The sequence below is a fragment of the Primulina eburnea genome, chromosome 15 (assembly GCF_022965805.1).
Source record: "Primulina eburnea isolate SZY01 chromosome 15, ASM2296580v1, whole genome shotgun sequence".
In the NCBI taxonomy this organism is placed as follows: Eukaryota; Viridiplantae; Streptophyta; class Magnoliopsida; order Lamiales; family Gesneriaceae; genus Primulina; species Primulina eburnea.
In genome coordinates this window covers 3,637,164-3,651,200 of record NC_133115.1, presented here as the reverse complement: position 1 = coordinate 3,651,200, position 14,037 = coordinate 3,637,164, and the positions used below count along the sequence as shown (strand labels likewise).

General features: G+C 34.7%; 3 protein-coding genes across 3 annotated transcripts; 2 read left to right on the top strand and 1 right to left on the bottom strand.

The window, feature by feature from the left end:
* Window positions 1-122: 122 nt before the first annotated feature.
* Window positions 123-2,704, top strand: LOC140814402 (zinc finger BED domain-containing protein RICESLEEPER 2-like). The gene is made up of 4 exons (XM_073173363.1): window positions 123-1,248; window positions 1,314-2,171; window positions 2,257-2,336; window positions 2,567-2,704. Exons 1-3 carry the CDS (start codon window positions 123-125, stop codon window positions 2,316-2,318), a joined length of 2,046 nt encoding a protein of 681 aa, XP_073029464.1. The 3' UTR covers window positions 2,319-2,336; window positions 2,567-2,704.
* Window positions 2,705-3,933: 1,229 nt separating this feature from the next.
* Window positions 3,934-7,406, bottom strand: LOC140814038 (transcription factor bHLH121). The gene is made up of 6 exons (XM_073172895.1): window positions 7,132-7,406; window positions 5,631-5,746; window positions 5,033-5,160; window positions 4,472-4,951; window positions 4,231-4,388; window positions 3,934-4,114 (listed from the first exon to the last, which is right to left on the bottom strand). Exons 1-5 carry the CDS (start codon window positions 7,371-7,373, stop codon window positions 4,236-4,238), a joined length of 1,119 nt encoding a protein of 372 aa, XP_073028996.1. The 5' UTR covers window positions 7,374-7,406; the 3' UTR covers window positions 3,934-4,114; window positions 4,231-4,235.
* A 660-nt stretch (window positions 7,407-8,066) lies between these two features.
* On the top strand, window positions 8,067-13,737 carry LOC140814371 (protein XAP5 CIRCADIAN TIMEKEEPER). The gene is made up of 12 exons (XM_073173320.1): window positions 8,067-8,329; window positions 9,199-9,264; window positions 9,338-9,402; window positions 9,495-9,604; window positions 10,427-10,505; window positions 10,605-10,681; window positions 10,774-10,835; window positions 10,954-11,085; window positions 11,219-11,272; window positions 12,121-12,186; window positions 12,721-12,795; window positions 13,450-13,737. The coding sequence occupies exons 1-12, from the start codon at window positions 8,159-8,161 to the stop codon at window positions 13,498-13,500; spliced, it is 1,008 nt and encodes a 335-aa protein (XP_073029421.1). The 5' UTR covers window positions 8,067-8,158; the 3' UTR covers window positions 13,501-13,737.
* Window positions 13,738-14,037: the final 300 nt, after the last annotated feature.

Below are 14,037 nucleotides of genomic sequence, written 5' to 3'. Positions count from 1 at the left end.
GTATATTGATTCAGCAATTAAATTTTTTATTTGGAGTACTTCTCGTTTGATTTTGCAAGGGCACACATGCAATGTTTATCATTATTGTTTCTTGACTGGTTAATTTGTTTCATTTTTTATAGATGGCAGAAAAGGAGGGTATGGTCGATGAAAGCAAGAGTTCAAATGATAACGCTCCTAATTCGTCATCTGTAGATTCGGTTGATGTTGGGAAAAAGCAAAAATCTGTAAGACCTAGATCTCTTATTTGGGAACATTTTGAGAAATATGAGGATTCTAATGGGACACGTAGAGCAAAATGTAATTATTGTGGTGCAAGTTATGCTGCCGATTCAAGTTTAAATGGTACTTCATCGTTGGGTGCTCATTTGAAAAAGTGTAAAAAATATCCATGTAATGTGGAAACTAAACAAGCAAAAATAGCCTTTCAAAACATTTCAAAAGATCATATAACAATCAATGCTTGGAGATTTGATCAAGAAGGTTGTAGGAAAGCTTTGGCCAAGATGATACTTGTCGATGAATTACCTTTTAGTTTTGTGGAAATGGAAGGATTTAGACACTTTATAAATGTGATACAACCATCATTTAGAATTCCTTCTCGTAGGACTATTACAAGGGATTGCTTTGAACTTTTCTTGGAAGAAAAGAAAAATCTTAAGCTTTTTTTCAAGGAGACACGTCTAAGAGTTTGTCTCACAACAGACACATGGACTTCAATACAGAGAATTAATTATATGTGTCTTACTGCTCATTTTATTGACAAAAACTGGAATTTGCAAAAAAGAATATTAAATTTTTCTCCAATATCTAGCCATAAAGGCGATGATATGGCAATTGTTATCACTAAATGTTTGCTTGATTGGGGTTTGGATAAGGTCTTCACTATCACAGTCGATAATGCTAGTTCGAATGATACTACAGTGAAAGAGATGTCAAACCAATTAAGTAAATGGGGAAGTAATTGGATGGATGGTAAACACCTTCATGTGAGGTGTGTGGCTCATATAATCAATCTCATTGTTCAAGATGGCTTGAAAGAAGTTGGAGATTCTGTGAGACGAGTTAGACAAGCTATAAGATATATTAGACAATCTCCTGCAAGGATTAAAAAATTCAAAGATTGTTGTGAACTTGAAAAGATAACAAGTAAGAAGTCATTGTGTTTGGATGTTGTTACTAGGTGGAATTCTACTTACTTGATGTTGAAAGTTGCTTTGGAATTTGAAAATGCTTTTGTAAGTTATGGTATTCATGATCATGGATTGTTGGATCATCTTCTTACCCATGTTTGTGAAGATGGAAAGATGTAGGTGCATTGACAAGTGGTGATTGGGAAAATGTGAGAAAAATGGAGAAGTTTCTTGAAGCTTTTTATAATCTTACGTTGAGAGTTTCAGGTTCGTCATATGTTACTTCAAATATCCACTTTCATGAAATTGGCGAGCTTTCTTGTGTTTTAAAGTTGTTGGTAGAGAGTGATGACAATGTTTTGGCTACGATGGCAAAAAGGATGAAATTTAAATTTGACAAATATTGGGGTGCTCCAGAAAAAATGAATAAGATGATTTTTATTGCATGTGTGCTTGATCCTCGTTTCAAATTTGATTATGTGGGTTTTGGGCTTTCGAAGATGTATGGGCAAGAGAAAGGGGAGCAATTAAGAGTTGAAATAAAGTTGTACATGACTTCTTTGTTTGAAGGATATAGGAAGGTCACTTCAAAAATGTCTCAAGGATCATCCACTAGTAAAGTTGAGCCATCGGGTATAAACATAGGAAATATTCATAAAAGAACACTAATACAACAAGAATACTTGAGGCATAAGGCTGAAAGTGGAAATATGGATGCTAAGACTGAGTTAGATAGGTATCTCGATGAAGATGTCGACGTTGCAAATGAACATTTTGATATTTTGCTTTGGTGGAAAGTTAATTCTTCCAAATTTCCTACTCTGGCTGAGATGGCTCGTGATGTGTTAGCGATTCCTATTTCTACTGTGGCGTCGGAAAGTGCTTTTAGCACCGGGGGACGTGTTCTAGATTCATTTAGAAGTTCATTAACACCTCGATTAGTGCAAGCTCTCATTTGTCTTCAAGATTGGTTCCGGAAAAAATCTTCTCCCATTAAAGTAGAAGAAGACTTGGATAATCTTGAAGAGATTGAATCTGGTAATAAAATTGTGTATTTTTTTATGTTTTATTTTAAAATTATTTTGTTATTTAATGTTGGCAATAATTTTCTTACTTTTTTTAGATTTGATCAATATTGGAAGGGATTCTTGCATTGGAAGAGATTCTTGCATAACCAATATATAAACATTTCCATGAAATATTGTAAGTTAAATTTCACTTAATGTATCTTGTGTTTGGTGCATTAAATTGCTAAGCCAATAAGCTTCCATTTTATTTTGAAAGATGAAGATGCCTTGTGTAGCTTTGGTCCAGAACTACAATTTCACACTAATACTACAATTCCACCAAGCTACTGTGTTTCAAAAAATTATTGTTTGTGAGGTTCTACCTAACTCTGAACTATTCATATTAAAGGATACTTTTAAGCACAGGATCTTCTGGTACACAAGTAGAAGCAAGGCTGGTTGGGATCAATATCATTATAGGAAGGTAAGATAATGCATTTTTAGATTTAAGCATTTTCACTTATTGTTATTAGTTGTAATGAATTTATTGTTTTTTTCCATAAAAAAAGGATTTTTTTTATGACTTTGTGAAAGATCTTTGCAATTAATTTCAATAAGTTTAAGTTATTGTTTCAAAATTGTGATTCATAATCACTTTATAATTGTAATGAATTTAATGTCTTTTTTTTTTTGCTAAACAGGATTTTGGAATTTGAGAATTGGAAGTTCAAATATTTTGAAGGAGATGAGTAGATGACCATATGAACTATTTTGGGATTGTCAGACGTGGAGTTCCATTCGATCTTGTTGACACTTTGTTATATTTCATTTTCCTATTACTGAATATTCAGTTGGATTCAAGCATTTCGGTGTTTACATAGTTAATTAGTGATATATTGTTATTATATTCACATGACATGTTTGCACACAACACATTATATATATATATATACATATATATATATATATATATATATATATATATATATATATATATATGATTAAGTCTCAAATCAAATGTTTGACAAATACTATGATTTAGGTTTTAGAGGCATAAAGTGACGTATAATTTTATTTATTAACAAAATTTTAGCTAACCGTACGTAACCGACCGTCTAAACCGAACCGTAATACGAAAAAACCGAACCGAACCGTAATAAAATGGTTTGGTTTTGGACTAGAAATATTCAAAACCGAAAACCGAAAAACCGAACCATGGTAGAGAAAAACCGGACCGAACCGACCGACGCCCACCCCTACACAGGAGCGTGAAATTAATATAGCAGATACAAATTAATAGTAATTAATTAAAATGTTCAAACTTGTTTTTTTTTTTAAAAAAAAAAATTTGTAACAATATTTTTTATTAAATCATTTCTCAACCACATGAATCTTTGTGAAATAATCTCACAGTTCAAATTTGTGATAAAAATATTTTTTGAATGACTCATAAAAATTAATATTTTTACTTATTATTATAAATATAGAAAAAACCGTTGTCGGGATACACTTGCAATTTCCCAATATGACAGTAAAAAGGATTTTAACTACGACATAGTTATTATAAATAACAATGACATCATTAATATATTACAATTATTTATATAAATTAAATTAGTTACAAAATAATGATAATAAATATGTAATTATATTATGAATTTAAAATTTTAAAGAATTTATAATAATATTTTTTAAAAAAAAAAAGGAAAAAAAAACCTCCATGGTTTGAGGCAAGCGCAGTTGGAAGGAAAAAGTAGGCTTCATTTTATAATTAAATCTAATGACAATTATAATAACCTTTAAACAGAGCTACAGCTTGGCGCTTGAAAAAACACAATCATCAAATATACAAGAAATACAAGATTCTTAGCTATCACAGAATAAAAAAGTTACAGATAAATCCCCAGAATCATCAGCTAAGGAATCCATTTAAGTCCCGTCAAACGCTATCATCCCAACCCTTTTCGTTGAAGCCTGTATGCCAGTCCATAGAAGAGAAGACACGTTAAGTAAACGAAAACGAAAACAGTTGGGGTTGATGTTGTTCCAGAAGAAAGGAAACTCTACACATCCTATTATAGTTCCTTTACCTTTATCATGAATCTACTTTTTTGCCACCGGCAATACTGTCACATGAGGAGGGCTGCACACTGTGAGTGGAAGAACATCCGCTGGAAGAACTAACATCCGTGAGGCTGGTTTCCTTCCTTAAAATTTTCTTGGTTTTTCTTTGCTTCGACGAGGAATCCTGATATTATCATTACAATTAGTTTCAAAGAACTCAAAAACATTCTCATTGTTCACTATCAAGCATACATGGCTTGTACTTACTTGCTCTGACGCAGATCCAGGTGTTTTAAGCTCTAGATTTGTGGCAATGTCATTTGAGTCATCACTTTTCTCTATTCTACTCTCTCCATCCGGCGACTTGTTTCTAGGGTCTTGTTTGCTTGAATTATGAGAAACGCTACCTTGCTGCATGACTTGCGACGCTAAGATCGTGGACTGCTGTTCCAACATGGAATTATGGGCCATATAAGGTACGTATGTTGAGCATGGGTTAGGAACTGTGGGATTTTGATTCCCGTAAAACGGGTATGGCTGCAATGATGGATGTAAAGGGATCGGTCCAGTTGGTATTGGGACTGGCATAGGAAAAGGATAGGAAGGTGGATGCATGACAACAGAATGATCCATTCCAGCCCATGGATACATGACCCTCATTCTCTGTTGATACTGGGAATTGAGGCCATCGATATCAGATTTAAGAGATGTCTTCTCTTCTCTGAGGTCATTCTTCTCCTGAGTTAACTGTTTGGAAAAAAAAAATGGAAGGCACAAATCATGTTTCAATCGTCTCATTGCAGAAAGTAAAATCTTAACAACGAGTACCTCACGGGATTCTTCGGTAAGTGCTGCGTACTCAGCTTTCAGTCTGTCAACTTGAGAAGCCAAGTCCTTCAGTATTTGAATGGTATCCGTGAGTATAGAAGCTTTGTCGTTTTTAGGTCTATCTGGATCTGCAAATAATGGTCACCCGTAACAAAATATTTTCACATTTTTGCATGAAATTTAATGCAAGTTCAAAAATTGCTCCATGCAATGGGCTGGTATAAAATAATTGCTCCACGCAATGGGCTGGTATAAAATAAATCAACATGCTTTAACCAAGAAAAGACCGGGGTACAAACAAATTTCGCAACTCGCAAATTTTTTAAAATACTGAACAATAAAATTTTAGTCGGGAAACCGTGTCAACATTTATCTGTTCTTTCCTATTAGCCAAGCAAAGTTAGCTTCTCCGGAGCTCCATGTGCTCGATGGAAAAGAAATCAGTGTGCTCTAAGAGGCCAGTCTTGCAAGTTCTTCAATTGTGTATCAAATCTAGTAAACAAAATTGTGCATTGGGTTTTTTGCAGTTAGCATGACCTGCTCGGGAAAATCAAATTTTTTTGTATATAATTTATTGAACACACACACATGGGTTTACCAAGAGTGTTCCCCAACTCTGTGAATTGCTCATTCAAACGATCTCTCCTTAATTTCTCACGATCAGCCTTTTGGACTTTTCTCGCATTAGTAGAGTCCTTGGTTTCTGCTTCCATCCTTCAGTCAAAGTCACATACACGATAAGATGATGAAGAACCTAGTTTCATGTGATTAGAAAACAAATTCTCCAAAAGCAGCTCTGAAGTTGAACTAATAAATTTATGGCATGAACATACCACATGAATATTTCTTCATAGAACCTATACATAACAATTAACATAATGACTATAAAAAGCTCAAGGAAACCCAGTAACAACTAACAACCGTTAAGATAAGAGATATTCACTTCCTCGAATTATAACTAAAAACAACTTAAAGAAGGTTAGCTATAAAATACTGTGAAACCACCGAAGTCCTATTCAGTATAGTGTGTGGTTGCAACTAGCATGAAGACAACAAATTCATGCAAAAATGCACACAGTACGAGCACTAACAACTTGATAGTGCTTGGACTAAGGGTAAACTTGTTGTTAAAACTCGATGAAATATCATTTAAATTCACACAACAGATTTACCCCATTTCCTTAGTTTCCAATTCATAGCAATATGTGACAGATTTTCATGGTCTACAGAACATACACGGCTCAAAAAGCTTTTTTCTGAAGAGAACACAAGTTTGATAATATTTAATCATTATTGAAGTCTCATATCGAGTCAGGAACTCAATTAGGTAGAGGCCATTGATGCAATCTGGATAGCGAAACTTGTAAATCAGTGTTATTTGGAAGGCGAAGCTATCACTTTCAGAAATTTGGTCAGACATTTAAAAATTTGCTGGCTATCTTTGATATAATCAAACGCTCAATGCTTACCTCAATAAGATGCACAATATTTCACAAAAGATGCATTCTTTATCTTCACATACAATAAATGTTGTTCTTATGCTATTTAGACAAATTCACTTCGTGTAAAATAACCATCTCTTTCCTTTCAATGCGTATACTTAAGTCCATTAAAAAAAAAACCAGCTCTCGTGACAAAATAAAGAGGAAAAAGATAGAGCGGTCACCACCACTAATCATCTCTCATCCAGTCTGTGCAAAGAAATCAAAGTCCCCTCGAGGACAAAATTCAGTAAGCCGTGATCGCACCTATATAATAACGGTATCAATTGTGGGGAATAGCAAGGAGCAGATCATGGTCCACTAGGTGGCGGTGCCTTAATCCCACTTATTATTACATAAAAGGACCAGGGTGTTTAGCCTCTCCCTTCACATTTTCTGTTTTAACTGATTGTTTCGGAATCGGAGTTGGAAGCATATACTAGAAAAAAGCTGGGATTTCTTTTGTGACAGCCGCAACAATAGTATAATAAATTATCTCTATCACTACACCTTATCTGTGTACTTACAGTCACGACATTCTCTAGGTAAGCACTAAGCACATGATCATCGAAAAATGAATGAAAAAACGCAACGCAAGAAAAATCAAAAGGTTCAGACCTGCAATCGGCGTGGGGACGTGTGGACGGCACTAGCACATCGGGCGAAGGCTGGAAATTGTTGGCGTCCAGAAGTGGTGGAAAATTTGAATCGGACTGCAACTGATCCATCATAGGCAAGGAAAATTGAGAGTAGCTTGTTGGGTGGAATCTGGAATGGGGGAATTCATAGAAAACGGATAATGCAGACCTCGTGGGATTCCCAATTTCTGAGACTAATGCTTTGCCTATACGACTACGCATTGAATTAGGACCTTATTGGAGTTGTCCCCTTCATAATTCGCACATCTTTCACAAAACGCCTACCTTAGAGTCCTTTTTGTTAAACCAACCAACTAAAAACACAAATCTGGACTTTTTTGTGCTACGATTTCACGAATCTATATCCGTGACTAATATTAATTTAATATATATTATTTTTTATGCTAAGAATATTATTTTTTATTGTGAATATCGGTAAGATTGACCCGCCTCACAGATAAAGATTCGTGAGACCGTCTCACAAGAGACTTACTCTTTATTGTATGATTTCTCTAACCGTGACCTATTAGTTATTATATTGTCTCTTAATAGTTTTTTAACATTTGTTTTTTCAAATTTTAAGTTAGTTTTGCATGCTCATTCGGCATCTTATCATTGATTAATGTATTTTGGGATGGATATAATTATACAAAACATATTTAAAGATTGAAAATTCACTAAATACTTAAATGTAAATGAGAAATTTTTTCCCTTTGAAATGAATGAGAATTTCATTATTATTATAAAAAGAGAACATTATTTATAATTAAATTGTATGAGAATCTCGTGGTTTATATAAATCTTGGGTCAATTTTAAATTTAGTTCTAACATTTGGGCTAAAATGATATATTATTTTAACATAAGATAATATAATAGGTAGTGGAGAAACGGGGCAGTTAAATAAATATACACCAGCAGCCGTGGCAGCTGAGAAAAATCAAATCTTGGTTCAAAAAATAAATAAAATCAAGCCCTAGGGTTGATTGTGTGGAAGGAGGGAATCATCATGGCGGGTATGGGTGACGGGTACGTGGGCACGGCGCAGGATGCGGTTCGGATCCGCCGACTGGAGAAGCAGAGAGAAGCCGAGCGCCGTAAGATCCAAGAGCTCAAGAAGAAAACTGCCGCTTCTGAAGGCCAACCGGGTCTCCTCCAGTTCGGCTCCAGCACTTCCGAGGTATCCTATTACCAACGTTTGAAGAATTTACCGTGGCGTTTTCACAATTAAAATTGGCTTCTTATCGCGTTTCCGTTCAATACTTTTTTATGGAGGATTGTTATAGTTGCTTGAAATTCGAGTTTTTCCTGCTTTGAAGTGGGTTTCACTCCACATTTAATCAAATTTAGCTAGAATATAATATGCTCGATTAAGGTATTGCCAAGCTTTAATGTTTGTGTAATATGATCAAAGCCTTCTAATTTATATATTATAATTTTATGAAGTATTATTTTAACTTGTATAAAATGGGATTGAAAATTCAATGTATTCAAACTATCAAATCGGGTCAAGCGTATCAAAGAAGGACCTGAAGCTGGGGTTTTTTGTGTGGAAAAAAGATATTGATCTCAAAAAGTTATTTCGGATCCTTAAACAATCTAGCCAAGTTCAAGTACTATCACAGGTCCTAAAAGTAATTTGATCAAGCTCAGAAAGTGCATTGTAATTCATTTTTTATGTTTGGAAAAGACCGAACCACACTGTTTTCTCATGTTAGGCTTGCTATCTATTAAATCAGGCTTAACCATAGTAAAGTTCTTGATGGAAATATTCAAGTCATGATTGAATTTTAGTTTCATGTTCAAAAGCCAAATCTGCGTTTGTGCTGTGTATAATTATGTAGTTACTGAGATAAACTTGATTCTAGCTCAATAAACAATTAAATCAAGCTTGGACATGATTCCAAGTACAATGGCAGGTAAAAAAAAAGTTAAAATAGTGAACGAGAAAATATGTCCAATTTTCAGTTTAGTTTTTATAAATGCCTGTTATCCTGTTATTTGTTATTCTTCTGTATTTAATTGGAGAACCACTGTCATTTGGCCCAGATTCTTGAGACTGCATTCAAGAAGGAAACTGTTGGTTTGGTCACACGGGAGCAATATGTTGAGAAGGTGCATTACTTTCTTTCCCCGTTTTTTTGGATTTTTGGGTTGTTACTTGTTGAAATGATGCTTCCTGCTTCAGAGAGTGAATATTAAGAACAAAATAGAAGAGGAAGAGAAGGAAAAACTCCTAAAATTACAGCAAGAGTGAGTGAATTTTCTGCCTGGTGAATATTTGACATTTTGGTCTTAGGCTCCCGTTTTATATAATTGTTTTCTATCATTTCTTCTTTGTATAGAGAGGAGGAGCTTCAGCTGCAGAAACTGAAGAAGAGGAAAATAAAGGCAGACCCTCGATTATCTTTTGCTGATGATTTTGAGAACAGCGCAGAGGAAGACGAGGAAAACAGTGAGTATTATCAGTTTAGAACCTTTTGCACTATTTATCTCTGCTACTGGTGTTCCTTGAATCGAATTTTATTACAACTAAGGTTTGATAGCTCCTTTTAAATTTTCCAAGAGCCACTTTATGTTCCCATGATTCGATCTTTTGGACAGTGCGCTGTAGTATAATTGTTGTTGGAAGTAAACTGAAATCCATGATTTTGTTGCCTTTTTCTCATGTTTCAATGGTCTTTGTATTTTTTTTGCTGATTTGTGGTTACTGCCTTTGTTTCTCTTGGATGGCTATACAAAGTTAGTCTTTTGGTCATTGTTACTTGCCCCTGGTTGTTTTACATATTTTTTAGATTTGTCTTTGCATCTTTTTTTCTTTATTTTGGTCATGATTTCATTGATATTCTGTCTCTTGTTGGAACAGGTTGTTTGTAATTATCTTTTTTGCTTTATCTATGTCTTTTCTGGTCTGTTTGTCAAGATGAAGATCAAAATCTTATCTTAAAAGGCCACATTTTGCTTAGTTGTGTTGTCTGAAGCTATTTTGGTGGAATATTGAAAATATAGTATGCATCTGCTTGAAAATAGGTGCTATAAAACCGGAACTCCCTTTCCAAGTATGTAGGGCAGTTATATAAATGGTGTTACCTCTATGAAGTATTTATGGAGTTAGGCATGTAAGATATTTCATTGCAGCTAGGGAAAATTGAAATTTCCCATCGTTATCGTTGGGATAAAGTTGAGCATTCTTATGCATTTGTATTACTTTTGATACATCATTTACCTTCTGTCTGATTGTTTCCTGTCAAAAAAAAAATTTACCTTCTGTCTGAAGACAATGAAGACTTTGAAAGGCCTGCACATAGAAAATTTGGCAAAGACCCTACAGTTGAAACTAGCTTTTTACCGGATAGGTGAGCTATCGTTCCCTCATACAAATAACCGCAACCTTCTGTTGCTTTTTGGTTCTTTACTTATCCTTGGCCTTTGGAGTTTGAAGCATACTCTTTCAGTGAGAGGGAGGCTGAGGAACAAGCTGAGCGTGAAAGGTTGCGGAAACAGTGGGTTCGAGAACAACAGCAGATCAAAAGTTTGTCTAGAAGTCCTATAGCTCTAATGAGTGTTGATGTGCTAAGGATTGTTTTTCTGATTCTCGTGTTTGCTTTCTGTTTTTTGTGTTAGATGAGCCTCTTGAAATTACTTACAGCTATTGGGATGGTACTGGCCATAGACGAGTGATTCAGGTTGAGATTTACTTTTTCTCTTCTTTCATTCCATTCCCTCCTACATGTTGGTGGAATTTTATCCTCGTGCAGTTTTTTCTTTACTTTGTCTACTGGTATTATCATTGCACCAATATAGGTTCGGAAAGGTGATACAATTGGGGAGTTTCTTCGCTCTGTTCAGCAGCAGCTTGCACCTGAATTTCGAGAGGTTCGGACTACCTCAGTGGAGAATTTGCTTTATGTGAAAGAAGATCTCATCATCCCACATGTAAGATCTTCAGCTAAAGACAACGAAATCTCCAATCTCCACATTAGATCTGAAAATAAAAGAGCAAAGTAACCACAAGCAAGTGTTTTGTGCATCTTGCTACGCTTGTAAAAATATTTTTTCGTTGTTGCAGCAACACAGTTTCTATGATCTGATCGTGAACAAGGCTAGAGGGAAAAGTGGACCGGTAATGTCGTCTTCAGGCTTAAATCAATATCACAACTTCAAGGATTACAAACCTTGTCAGATTTGTACTTGTACTACATTTGTTTCTGCTTAGTGGATGTCACCGTGTAATGATTGGTGTCCTTTGTGGCAAATCATGATTTGTGTGATCAGTGATGTGTTAAATTTCATTTAAATCATTTATTGACAAAGCAATATCATGAGAAACTTTATTTAAAGAACTGCTTAGGTAACAGACTTTATTGACAAAGCAATCTGTTAGGTAACAGATTATTCCCATTATCGATGTTAAATAACCGGATGATTATTGATGTTGAATAACCGGCTAAATTAATTGGTGTCCCAAGAAAGTTTGTGAGACGGAAGTTACGAGCACAGGAACAAATGAACAGTTGGTGTTTTTTTTATGTTTTAGCCTTTAGGTCATTCTCTAGTTTAGGGATCTATACGTTTGCATCATATGATATAATATCTCTAAAACAGTGACAAGAATCTTTCCCTCTCTCCGTACCCTCTTCTTTCTCTTTCTTCCTCCTTTTCTATTTCATTTTTTTCCCTTTTTGCAGTATTCAGCATTTAGTTGTGAGACATGCTAAAAAAAATTCAGAATCGGAGGCCTCATTTCTGCAATTGTTCTTGTTGTTGGTCAACTTCATTCATTATGTTTTGAACTTTCATGTGTATTTAATTTGCTTGTTCGCTCTGCATATCTTGTGTTTACTACTTCATTATGCATGTTATTCGAACCTTTCTATATTTTTATATATTATATAAATATATAAATAAATAAAATTGGCCTAGCTTGTGAAAACCTCCAAGTGTGTTTTGCCTTTTGCATTTGTTATACAGCTTTTCCACTTTGATGTTCATGAGGATGTTCGAACCATTGCTGATGCTACAATCGAGAAGGATGAGGTAATAAATATTAGCATACTTGTGAGTTTTTCTTATTAGAAGATATAAATGTATGTTCAATCAGCCTCAGGTATGCATCTTAGTATCATGGTTTATAAGATTGTATGTATGCCTGAGAATTTTCCTCGTGAATGGTCCCATATAACTAACATGAAAAGCGCCAGCAGCATGTTGGGATAAATCATATTTGTATTTTACATGCTTCACATCTATATCCGGGTATATGAAGGTAATGTTCATTATTCAGCATAAATCCCGTTCGAGTTTTTCTGAAGTAAGCAATCGATTTTGAAACACGTTTTATCAATCATCTTCAGTACTGAATTTTCAACCCCATTCCTTCTCATCTCACTCCACAAATAGCATTTGCATAATGTTTATTACATGGCCACGTGGTATTCTGAGTTTTTTTAGATCTAGAAATTCAGCATTTCACGATTCACTCTATTTTTTTTTTTTTTTTATTTTTTTTCAGTGGCCCTTTTGGTAGTTGTAAACCAGTTTACTGATTAATGGATCCCTCTTGTTCAATAGTCACATGCTGGTAAAGTTGTGGAGAGACATTGGTATGAGAAGAATAAGCACATATTTCCAGCTTCAAGATGGGAGGTAAATCTCTCCACTTTTACGCTCTGTATAATATTTGAAGATGATTCTAATTCGTTTTGATAAAACTAGATGTAATAGCTTATAGCATTTGGCTAAAATAACTGCCAAGAAGTCTCTTTTTTACTCTTCTTCTAAAATGTTGAACGATTACAGACATCATTGTATAAGCTCCTTGTCATGTAAGACTTGTCGAGTCTTGACTGAAAATAAGAATGCTGAAGTCATATAAATGTGGCATTCTTTCATTACGATCCTGCGTTGTCTTCTTTAGTTGGTATATCTTGAAATTTACCAAAGATTGTGTTTGGAGCGAAGAATTTGAAATAATGGATCCCAAATATGTGATTTCATTTCATTTAGAATGTCAAATTTATCCACTATCAACTTAAAACTTATATCAATAATTAATAATTGTGATGCGTTTTGAATACGTCCAAGATCTTAGTCATTTGATATCAAGGTTTGGAATTTTTTCCAATTAAGTCCCTCCATCTAAACAAAATCCGTCATTAAATCCAACCTAGAAAACGTTTTTCTGAAAGAAGAAACTCTTGTGAGTTTGCTGTTTGTGTCACAATTTATGTCGAACGCTTTATTTTGTATCATGAATAGACCATTTCCCCAGTTATCTAATTCTGGTTGCGTCCTTGGCAGATATATGATCCAACAAAGAAATGGGAGCGATACACGATTCACGGGGATTGATATCTATGTCTTGGTGTATACGGTAAACTAAAATGGGCTATTTTTCCTCTTCTTGAACCGTGACATCAGTTATAAGTTGGTGATCATCATGGAGTGTTAATGGTAAACTACTTAAAAGAAGCATTGAACTTAAACGATTCACTTGTACGGGAAGAACTGTGGTTTGTTGAAAGAGATTCACTTGTACTGGAAGAACCGTGTTTTTTTTATTCTTTCAACATGCAATTGGCTTTAGTACACGATCCTTGCGCTTTTGTTCTTGCATGATGTAGGCCCAAGAACAGATTTGTAATAGCCATTTTTTTATCTTTTGCGAAATCAAAATTCGTGCAAAATAAGTTTAATTGGGAAAAAGTTGAAATGGAAAAAAAAATTTCAAAGCCAAGGAAGTAGGTCAAAAGACGTGGTCGATGGACAATAGGTGAATATTTCTGTACTACCCTTTGTAGGTCCCGAGGGAATGGCTTAGTTTGCGTTATCGGAGCCATGCCAAGAATGGCCGTTAGTGGGCACACCACTTTTCACGGTTAGAGAGGG

Excerpts from the sequence above, each read along its gene's own strand:
- LOC140814402 (XM_073173363.1), top strand. The coding sequence starts at position 123 with ATGGCAGAAAAGGAGGGTATGGTCGATGAAAGCAAGAGTTCAAATGAT. Across the intron at positions 1,249-1,313 it reads AAATGCTTTTGTAAGTTATG|GTGCATTGACAAGTGGTGAT; the intron begins GTATTCATGATC and ends GGAAAGATGTAG. Across the intron at positions 2,172-2,256 it reads TCTTGAAGAGATTGAATCTG|ATTTGATCAATATTGGAAGG; the intron begins GTAATAAAATTG and ends TACTTTTTTTAG.
- LOC140814038 (XM_073172895.1), bottom strand. The coding sequence starts at position 7,373 with ATGCGTAGTCGTATAGGCAAAGCATTAGTCTCAGAAATTGGGAATCCC. Across the intron at positions 5,747-7,131 it reads CGTCCCCACGCCGATTGCAG|GATGGAAGCAGAAACCAAGG; the intron begins GTCTGAACCTTT and ends CTTTGACTGAAG. Across the intron at positions 5,161-5,630 it reads AGAGTTGGGGAACACTCTTG|ATCCAGATAGACCTAAAAAC; the intron begins GTAAACCCATGT and ends CATTATTTGCAG.
- LOC140814371 (XM_073173320.1), top strand. The coding sequence starts at position 8,159 with ATGGCGGGTATGGGTGACGGGTACGTGGGCACGGCGCAGGATGCGGTT. Across the intron at positions 8,330-9,198 it reads TCGGCTCCAGCACTTCCGAG|ATTCTTGAGACTGCATTCAA; the intron begins GTATCCTATTAC and ends CATTTGGCCCAG. Across the intron at positions 10,836-10,953 it reads GCCATAGACGAGTGATTCAG|GTTCGGAAAGGTGATACAAT; the intron begins GTTGAGATTTAC and ends GCACCAATATAG.